Source organism: Loxodonta africana, chromosome 1 (genome assembly GCF_030014295.1).
Source record: "Loxodonta africana isolate mLoxAfr1 chromosome 1, mLoxAfr1.hap2, whole genome shotgun sequence".
NCBI classification, from domain to species: Eukaryota; Metazoa; Chordata; class Mammalia; order Proboscidea; family Elephantidae; genus Loxodonta; species Loxodonta africana.
In genome coordinates, this window is record NC_087342.1 from 87,171,336 (window position 1) to 87,182,788 (window position 11,453).

Genomic DNA, 11,453 nt, shown 5'->3' on the forward strand with positions numbered 1-11,453 from the left:
ATGTTGCTTACTGGTCCAGTCGTGAAGATTTTTGTTTTCTTTATGTTGAGGCACAACTCATACTGCAGTCTGTGGTCTTTGATCTTCATCAATAAGTGCTTCAAGTCCTCTTCACTTTCAGCAAGCAAGCTGTGTCATCTGCATAATGCAGGTTATTAATAAGTCTTCCTCCAATCCTGATGCCCTGTTCTTCTCACATAGTCCAGCTTCTCAGATTATTTGCTCAGCATACAGATCGAATAGGTATGGTGAAAGGTACAACCCTGACGCACACCTTTCCTGACTTTAAACCATGCAGTATCCCCTTGTTCTGTTCGAACAACTGCCTCTTGATCTATGTACAGATTCCTAAAGAGCACAATTAAGTATTCTGGAATTCCCATTCTTCACAAAGTTATCCATAATTTGTTATGACCCACACAGTCAAATGCCCTTGCATAGTCAATAAAACACGGGTAAACACCTTTCTGATATTCTCTGCTTTCATCCAAAATCCATCTGACATCAGCAATGATGCCCTTCATTCCAAGCCTTCTTTTGAATCCAGCTTGAATTTCTGGCAGTTCCCAGTCAGTGTATTTCTGCTGACATTTTTTCATTATCTTCAGAAAAATTTTATTTTTGTGTGATATTAATGATATTATTTGATAATTTCCATACTGTGTTGGATCACCTTTCTTTGGAATGGGCCCAAATATGGATCTCTTCCAGTCACTTGGCCAGGTAGCTCTCTTCCAAATATCTTGGCATAGACAAGTCAGACTCTCAGTGCTGCATCCGTGTGTTGAAACATCTCAACTGGTATTTGTTTTTCTCCAATGTCTTCAGTGAAGCTAGGGCTTCTTCCTTCAGAATCATCAGTTCTTGATCATAGGCTACCTCCTGAAATGTTTGAACATTGACCATTCTTTTTGTAGAGTGACTCTGTGTAATCCTCCCATCTTCTTTCAATGCTTCCTGCATCATTCATAATTTTGTCTATATAAACCTTCAGTATTGCAACTCAAGGCTTGAATTTTTCCTTCAGTTCTCTCAGCTTGAGAAATGCTTAGCATGTTCTTCCCTTTAGGTTTTCTATCTCCAGGTCTTTGAGCTGCTCTTGAGCTGCTCTTTGAAATCTTCTATTCAGCTATTTGACTTCATCATTTTTTTTCCTTTTGCTTTAGCTACTCGAAGTTCAAGAGCAAATTTCAGAGTCTCTTCTGACATCCATTTAGGTCTTTTCTTTCTTTCCTGTCTTTTTAATGACCTCTTGCTTTCTTCCTGTATGATGTCCTTCATGGCATTCCACAACTTGTCTGGTCTTTGGTCATTAGTGTTCAGTGCATCAAATCCATTCTTGAGATGGTCTCTAAATTCAGGTGGGATATACTCAAGGTCATATTTTGGCTCTTGTGGACTTGCTCTGATTTTCTTCAGTTTCAACTTGAACTTGCTTATGAGTAATTGATGGTCTAATCCACAGTCAGCCCCTGGCCTTGTTCTGATGGATGATATTGAGCTTTTCCCTCTTTTCTTTCCACAAATGTAGTCAACTTGATTCCTGTGTATTCCATCTGGCGTGGTCCACGTGTGTAGTTGCTATTTATATTGGTGCAAAAGGATTTGCAATGAAGAAGTCATTGGTCTTGCAAAATTCAATCATGCGATCTCCCATATCGTTTCTACCACCAAGGCTATATTTTCCAACTACAGATCCTTCTTTGTTTCCAGCTTTCACATTCCAATCATCAGTAATTATCAGTGCATCCTGATTGTATGTTTGATCAATTTCAGACTGCAGAAGTTGGTAAAAATCTTCAATTTCTTCATCTTTGGCCTTAGTGGTTGGTGGGTAAATTTGAATAATAGTTGTATTAACTGGTCTTCCTTGTAGGCTTATGGATATTATCCTATCACTGACACGGTTGTACTTCAGGATAGATCTTGAAATGTTCTTTTTGACATGAATGCAACACCATTCCTCTTCAAGTTGTTATTTCCAGCATAGTAGACCATATGTGATGTCCTATTCAAAATGACCAATGGTCATCCATTTCAGCTCTCTAATGCCTTGGATATCAATCTTTACGTGTTTCATTTCATTTTTGGTGATCTCCAATTTTCCTGGATTCTTACTTTGTACATTCCATATTCCAATTATTAATTTGTTTGCAGGCGTTTCTTCTCATTTTGAGCTGTGCCACATCACCAAATGAAGGCCCCAAAAGCTTGACTCCATCCAAGTCATTTAGGTCAACTCTACTTTGAGGAGGCAGCTCTTCCCGGTCATATTTTGAGTGCCTTCCAACCTGAGGGCTTATCTTTCTGCACTATATCAGACAATGTTCCACTGCTATTCATAAGGTTTTTACTGGCTAATTCTTTTAAGAAGTAGACCACCAGATCCTTCTTCCTGGTCTGTCTTAGTCTGGAAGCTCAGCTGAAACCTGTCCACCATGGATAACCCTACTGCTATTTGAATACTGGTGGCATAACTTCCAGCATCACAGCAACACACAATCCCCACAGTACAAGAAACTGACAGACATGTGGGGGGAGCTAGGTTTAAGAGGGAAAATATTCTTGGAGCCTCACCAACACCCTCAGATAAATAAGATGCACTATTTATAAAGGAAGTCTTTATTCAACCAAATATGTCATTCAGAGATTACCTATCGAAAAGGAATGAAATGCCTGCAAAAATTGGCAGATTAGTCTTAGGAAGTCACACACCTCAATGATGGAGTTATCATGGGCAGTTTCTCAATTTGTTCTTTGTTCCCTTTTTCATTTATTTGTTCATCCCAAATTTCTCATCTCAATAAATCTTCTGTCCACCTTTTGTTGAAGTCAGATCCTTGAATATTCCCATTTACTCAATGCTTTCATCCAATCAATCAGCACTATTGATTATATCTTTTATTTCTATTGTCATCTTTTTGGTCCAGACAAACATTATGTTGGACTGGTCCATTGGAACAGCCTTATAAATGGTTTCCACAAACTTTCAATTTTTAATGAAATATAAATTTTATTTTGAATACAACTTTTTTTTCTCTGTTTTGCATTTTCATCAACTTTATTATGGCAAAATTTACATATAGCATATTGCATCCATTTACATTCTATAAACCCAAAAACCCAAACCCACTGTTGGGGAGTCATTCTGACTCAGAGACACTCTATAGGACAGAGTGGAACTGCCCCATAGGGTTTCCAAGGAGCCAGAGGCTGGTGGATTTAAATTATTGACCTTTTGGCTAGCAGCCAAGCTCTTAACCATCGTGCCACTGGCGATTATGTATACTGATTAAACCACCACTCATAATCAAGATACTGAACATTTTCATTACCTCCTAAAGAGTCTTGCTTCTTTTTTTGGTCCTTCCTTCCTCTTTCCTTGCCCCCAAAACTGCTAACCTGTTTTCTGCCACTATATATTCGTTTGCCTTTTCCAGGATTTTATATTAGTGAAATTATATTCACTCTTTGGTGTCAAGCTTCTTTTGCTGAGCATAATGTGTTTGAGATTGATTTACAGTTGGGTTCTCTTTTATTGCTAAATTGTATTCCATTATACAAATATATCATATTTTGTTTATTTACCCAGTGGTTTGTGAACAATTGGGTTGTTTCTGGTTTGAGGCTATTATAAATAAAGCTTTTTATGAATAATTGTGTACAAGTCATTTTGTTGACATATGTTTTGATTTTTTTTTTTAAAATAAATCCTTAGGACTGGAATACCAAACACTCATTGCCATCAAGAAGATTCTGACTCACAGTGACCCTATATGACAGAGAAGGACTGCCCCACAGGATCTCTAAGACTATGAATCTTTACAGAAGCAGATGACCACATCTTTCTACCACAGAGCTGCTGGTAGACTCAAACCGCTGACCTTTGGGTTAGTAACTGAGTGCTTAACCACTATGCCACCAGGGCTCCTTTTTAAGGCCTAGAATAGCTGGGTTTATATGGTAGGTGTTTGTTTAATTTTTAAAAGAATTATCAGACTAATTTTCTAAGTGTTTGTTCCATTTTACATTTCATAATAATATGCAGCAGTGCCTAAGAGTCCCAGGTGCTCCACATTCACACAAACACTTGGTATTGTCAGTATTTTTAATTTTTGGCTTGATAAAATATGTGTACAGTGGTGTATAAATATGGTTTTAATTTGCATTTCCTTAATGATTAACGAGGTTGAGCATCTTTTCATGGGCTTATGATCTGTTTCTGTATCTTCATTTGTGAAGTGTTTGTTCAAATCCTTTGCCCATTTTTAAGTGGATCGTAGGTCTTTATATTATTGAGTTGTAAGGCATATATGATTATGTGTGTATATCTATATATCTATCAATATATTCTGGATTCAGTCTTTTTTCAGATATAGTAGTGTTACAAATATTTTCCCCAACCTCCTGGGGCTTGCCTTTTTATTTTTTATTGGGGGGGGGGAGGAAGAGGTTTCTTCTGCAGGGCAAAACACTTTTTTAATTTTGTTGAAGCCCAATGTCCGTGCACTAAGACAAGGAAAGTAAAAGAAATCTACAGAAATTTGACTAGAGGAAAAAAAAAATTTTTTTTTTCTTAATCCTGGAAGATATATTTGACTACATAGGAAAATCTCCAAAAACCAACAGAAAAAGCATTAGAAAAACAAAATAATTGAGCAAATTTCTTGGCTCAAATATAAAATTTATTTCTACACACCAGAAAAACAAAGAGTGAAAATATAATTTTTAATAACTACCAATGTAAAGAAGTCCTGGTGGCATAGGGGTTAAGAGCTTGGCTACCAACCAAAAGGTTGGCTGTTCAGATCTACCTGCCGTTCCTTAGAAACCCTGTGAGGCAATTCTACTTTGTCCTATAGGGTCACTATGAGTCGGAATTGACTGCAACATGTTTGGTGATTTTTTTTTTTTTTTTTTGGTTGTATTAACACAGGGATGGTCAGGTAGACCAGTGGAAGAGAAGAGAGGGCCCAGGAAAGATTCTCACATACACAGTAATTCTAAATCTGTAAATTGTACTGGAACAATTAGTTCTCCACATTGAAGAAAGAAAAACAAATCGATTAAAACCTACCTAACTCCATATCCAAAAATCAATTCCAGGTACATCAAAGATTTAAATATTAAAATCAAAACTTTTAAAAGTTACCTCAAGGACATCTTTATACCCTTGGAATAGGAAATAATTTCTTTACAAAAGACAAAAAATGTCTTTGTCATAAAGGAAAAGACTTATTTTAACAAATTCCACAAATTACATTAGAATATTTGTACAACAAAGAAAACTATAAAAAGTGAAAAATCAAGTACAGAATAAGATAGAATGTTTGTTACCCCCATAAGTGACAAGATTTAGAATAGTATTCTGAAGATACAAATAATTCCTACAAATCAATAGGAAAAAGAAAATGACTCAAATGAAAATGAGCAAAAGTTCATGAACAAGCCCAACATGGTCAATCAACAAGTGAATAAAAATCAAATATTTTTAATAAAATGGAAAAAATAAATTAAAACTACAATGTGCTAATATTTCACACTTATACTTGTTGTCAGAGCAATACCAAGTTAGGTAAGTGTATAGATCTAGGAGAACTCTTATAGAAAGTTGATGGAGGTGTTAATTGCTAAAACTACTTTGGAGATAGTGTCACGTTATTACGTGGGGGGGGGGGGTTAGATGTGAAAAGGAAAAGCATGGCCTCTTGGGGAATTTCAACTGGGGGCCATTTGGGGGACAGGGAAGTAGGAAAAGGAGCTTGGAGTGATGTACAAAGAGAAACAAACTCTGCTCTTACTGGCTTATGTCTTTAAAAATTACTGGAACTTCCTGGATCAAAGGAGAATGAAGAACACCAAGGTCACACAATAACTGTGAGCCCAAGAGACAGAAAGGGCCACATGAACCAGAGACTTACATCATCCTGAGACCAGAAGAACTAGTTGGTGCCCAGCCACAATCGATGACTGCCCTGACAGGGAGCACAACAGAGAACCCCTGAGGGAGCAGGAGATCAGTGGGATGCAGACCCCAAATTCTCACAAAAAGACCACACTTAATGGTCTGACTGAGACTAGAGGAATCCTGGCGATCATGGTCCCCAAACCTTCTGTTGGCCCAGGACAGGAACCATTCCCGAAGACAACTCATCAGACATGGAAGGGACTGGACAGTGGGTAGGAGAGAGATGCTGATGAAGAGTGAGCTATTTGTATCATGTGGACACTTGAGACTGTGTTGGCATCGCCTGTCTGGAGGAGGAGTGGGAGGATAGAGAAAGTTGGAAGCTGGCAAAATTGTCACGAAAGGAGAGACTGGAAGGGCTGACTCATTAGGGGGAGAGCAAGTGGGAGTACGGAGTAAGGTGTATATAAACTTATATGTGACAGTCTGACTTGATTTGTAAACGTTCACTTGAAGCTCAGTAAAAGTTAAAAAAAAAATTACTGGAACTAAATATTACAAACTTTTAATTGTTATTGCTTTATAGAAATTGAAGTGTGAATTTTAGTTGCATTGCTTCTAAGTGCCAGAGGGGTAAAGAAAACAGAATAGTTTTATCACTCAGTTCAGGCTTCCACTATGAAAGATGACTCCTGGCCCCCCCACACACACAAAAAAGAACTGGGTTCTCAAGGGAAATAGCATGTTTAAAAAGATCTGTCTGATTATGGGAAAGAAAGGTTTGAAGTTGGTGATCAGCTTTGATAGCTACTCACACACCAAAAACAGCTTTGGTGAGTTTTCCGATCTTGGATAAGAAAAGAAGGAAATATTTTATGGGAACTCTGACAGAACCTTATGTTCATCGAGTTCAGTTTGAAAAAACAGAGTGTTAATTCTAACAGGGAAGGGTGCTAACTAACTTCCCTGAAAATGGGCAGATTAAGAAAGTTCAAATATCAAATTTATATGAATGTATTATGATAACGAGCTATTTAAGGAAAATCAGTTAGTTGAGAAATGTTCATATTTTATGTGTTTATGTAAGTACGCAGTAAGACAGCTGTGAAACACTTATTCAAATAATTCCTGATAACACTAGGAGGGACACCTTGGATAGATATGTTTTCAGTGTAATTGTGGCTTTCCCCAATGCTCCTGTACATCTTTTATTAAAACTTAGAGATTTTTAGCTGAAACTTAGCAGTATGAATTATAAGGCCAAGTATTTGGGATTCAGATCTCAATTAAATACTCTGAGTCTTAGTTTTTCCTATAAAAATGAGATTTAACTCCTAGAAGATAAAAATGTCTGTGTGGATTAAATAAAATTTATTTAATGATCATTTCTAGCATGGTGCGTGTCTCATAAAAAATAAACACTTAAAATTGTTTAGTTTTTTTTACTTCCCTGTTGGAAGATAATTACTTGTGCAAATTTGGCAAATTAAAATATTTAATGAACCAACGTAAAAATTAAGTATAGACAATAATGCTATATATCATTTTGCCAATTCAAGAAAAAAGAGGACAAAAAAATGAAACTTGAAAAGGGAGATATATGTTGGAAACAACATAATTGCTCCAACACAGTTGTTCCAAAATTGCTCTCTAGTTCCCCCTGATTTTTACTATCTAATAAAAAAAAAAAAAAAAAAGGTTTTGATGGAAATGGATGAAGTTGGAGGAATTCTAGATAGATTAGCCTTATGATTCATTTTCACAGAGTAAAAGAGACTTTAAATTTGGCAGCAAAAACAAGTTTTTAAGATTTTAGTTAATTTAATATCTGTTTTTATTGTAAATCTAAAACCACTGACCCATGTCAGTCAGTAGGATGTATAAATAGAATGCTAAAATGCCAAGTTCATTCTTCGGGGAAGAGAAGAAGTGGAGGAGGCAGAATAAGTCTGGAGCGTTAGTTGGAGATGCTGACATTGGAAAAATAAAGCAAATGAGAGAGCTATTGAATTGACCAACAAAAGTCAGTGGACCAACAAAAAATGGCAAGGAATGGGGAGCAAGGGCTAGCCTCAAGATTTAGCATTCTCCCAGTTATCATTTGTAAGATGAATTATAAAATACAAAAAAAAAAAACATTTGGTAAGATGTCACATGGTTCAGAAAAAAGCCCAAAGAGACTTTGATACAGCAGTTGTTCCAGCTGTTACCTAGAACTCACAGATGGAGGGAAGAAAAATCAAGAAATATGAGGGACTCCTTAAGAAGTGACTCATCAGCCCTCGTAGACTGATGAGCGTCTTAATAAAGGGAGAGATACTGTTTATTTCCATCCCACAAAGCCCAAAACATTGGGCAATAAGCCAAAGCTTGATTTCTTCCTTCTCAGAAATATGTAGCCCTTTATTCCTCCTGAGATTCTCTTTTTATATTGCAAATAATAAGAAGAGAAAGTGAATGAAATGAAGATTCAAAGAGAAAGTTAAGTTAGGTACCAGAAGATGCTTCACAAAATTAAACACCAAATCTGAGGATGATGTGTAAGTATTTCCTTTGAAAAAGTATTTTTGCTCTTGATTTCAATGATATGCCATTAAATAAGATATTAATTGAAAGGGCAATAATGCTACACAATTTGACCCTTGGCTCCACAGTTACAGGCGCTCTCCCTATGACAGAATTGTTTGGCTGGTAGGAACCTTAGGGATTGCTCTGTCCAACAGCTAATCCATTTTTCAGTTCCCAATACTATATTTCCCCTAAAGGGGCATTCCATCTGCTGAAATAAGACAAGATGGTATGCAGAAATACAACACATTCAGTTCTCAGAAATCTGTAGTCAACAGCTGATTATGGCTTTTCTGTTGACTTAAAAAAAGCATTGGGTTTGTTAGTGGAAATGAAAGTTGATGGGGTTTTTGGTGGTACTAATTTAACTATTTTTTGTGTGTGTGACAGAACCAGTGACTTTAACACATTTGTCTCAACTATAACTACCAGGTTACTAGTACAGGCTGTAACCTACATGTTTGGATTTCAAACATGTAAAGCACAGCTGATACATTAAAAAAAAAAACTACCAACCCCACTGCTGTTGAGTCGATTCCGACTCATAGGGACCCTATAGGACAGAGTAGAACTACCGCTTAGAGTTTCCAAGGAGCGTCTGGCGGATTGTGAACTGCGGACCCTTTGGCTAGCAGCTGTAGCACTTAACCGCTATGCCACCAGGGTTTCCAACTGATACATAGCAGTTACTTAATAAATAATTGTTTTAAGGAGCAAAGAAAGATAAATGAATGGAAATTTAGTTTAATACCTTTCTACTGCATCTTCCGTTTTCCGTATCCCATTTTCTTCCAGCTACTACCACAATTGCTATCTTCGATCTGATTATGGCAAACATGACTATGAATGGATTTCTCCTCTTGGGGTTTTCTGACATTCGTGAGCTGCAGATTTTACATGCTTTGCTATTCTTGGTGATATACCTATTAACCTGGGCAGGTAACTTCATCATTATCACCATCACCACACTGGACCAGCATCTCCAATCTCCAATGTATTACTTTTTAAAACACCTTTCCATTCTGGACCTCTTCTTCATTTCTGTCACGGTCCCCCAGTCAATTGACAATTCTCTGACAAATGATGGCTATATTTCTCATGACCAGTGCATACTCCAGGTTTTCTTCTTCACATCTTTGGTTTGGGCTGAGGTGGCCATTCTCACAGTGATGTCTTATGACCGCTATGCAGCCATCTGCTTCCCACTGCACTATGAGGTCATCATGGATCCTAGTAAGTGTAAGTGGGCTGTGATAGCCGTATGGCTAAGTGGAAGCATCTCTGGAATCTTGTACACAACAACCACATTCTCTATCACATTCTGTAAGGCCAAAATAATCCACCACTTCTTCTGTGATGTCCCCCAATTGCTAAAGCTCTCCTGCTCCAATGATTACCTTCGAGTAACTGGAGTGGCCACTTTCATGTCTGTGGTGGCATTCATCTGCTTCACCTCCAGTGTCCTCTCCTATATCCACATTTTCTCCACGGTTCTAAGAATACCCTCTGCTGAGGGCCGATCCAAGGCCTTCTCTACTTGCCTGCCCCACCTCTTTGTTTTCTCATTTTTTCTCTCCACAATTATCTTAGAGTTTCTAAAACCAACGTCAGATTCTCCAACTGTTTTTGACCTTATGATTTCTATCTTTTACACAGTAATGCCCCCGGCACTCAATCCTGTTATCTACAGCCTGAGGAATGAGGCCATCAAGGGAGCTTTCAGAAAGTTATTGTTGGATGGAGAATCCACCAGGAGAAAAATATTTTTGTCCTGGTGTTGATGGCTGGACAATATTATATGCAAGGAACTTGTTAAATAGTACTGAATTCCTTCAACATGTGGTGTTAAGGAAAAAACCAAAAACCAAACTCACTGCCGTTGAGTCGATTCCGACTCATAGCGACCCTTTAGGACAGAGTAGAACTGCCCCATAGAGTTTCCAAGGAGCGCCTGGAGGATTTGAACTGCCGAAGTCTTGGTTAGCAGCCATAGCACTTAACCACTATACCACCAGGATTTTCGTGTTAAGGAAAAGCAATAATATTTCCCCCCCCGTTGATTAAGAAAGGAAACCCTTCACATAGTTCTTACACCTTTTTAGTAATTAAAACCATTTGTTCATTCTTTCAAATTAAGAGAAAATAAACAACTATAACCTTATAACGTAGGCCCGCTCCTCTCCTTTCCCTCCCAGTACATACAGACATAGACACAAACATATATGCAGACACACCAACAATTACAAGAACACTTTCTATTTTTTTTTTTACTCTGAGTAGGCAATACTACAACAAAGAAACAATGAAATAGTGATAATTTATCCACAATCCCACCAACTAAACAAATCAATAATTTTTATTTCAATCATTTAATTTCAAATATCCATTCTCATTCTTGTCTTTATACACGTGTATTGGTACAAGGAGCCCTGGTGGTGCAATGATTACGAGCTTGGCTGCTAACCAAAAGGTTGGCAGTTTGAACACACCTAGTAGCTCTTTGAGGAAAAAGACCTGGTGATCTGCTTCTGTGAAGATTCAAAAACCCGTTGCCATGGGGTCAATTCCAACTCATAGCAACCCCATGAAGATTACAGCCTAGAAAACCCTATGGGGCAGTTCTACTTTATAATATCGGTCCCTATAAATTGAGAATTGACTCAAATGCACCCGAAAACAATGTACAGCCACATAGTTTTACTTTTATGTTCATGGATCCATGGCATTCAACAGAATTCACATTATAATGTAGTAAAACCTGCAAAAGCTGGCACCTATGTAAGGGGGAAACCTGCCAGACAAGGAAAACTCAAATATTTACTACTAAAACCAATGATAGAAGAGTGGTAACACTACTCCCTGTCAAAGGCAGAAAACTTGCCATACCTGGAAAAACAAGGCAGTCCCTTTGAGTTCGGCTATCACCGGTTTTGCTGTATATTTAACCAATTAACTGTTTTATACATATAGGTTGTTT

General features: G+C 37.5%; 1 protein-coding gene across 1 annotated transcript; it reads left to right on the top strand.

The window, feature by feature from the left end:
- Positions 1-9,303: 9,303 nt before the first annotated feature.
- Positions 9,304-10,663, top strand: LOC100668872 (olfactory receptor 14J1-like). The gene has a single exon (XM_003421833.3). It carries the CDS (start codon positions 9,304-9,306, stop codon positions 10,255-10,257), a length of 954 nt encoding a protein of 317 aa, XP_003421881.2. The 3' UTR covers positions 10,258-10,663.
- The last annotated feature ends 790 nt before the right edge of the window (positions 10,664-11,453 follow it).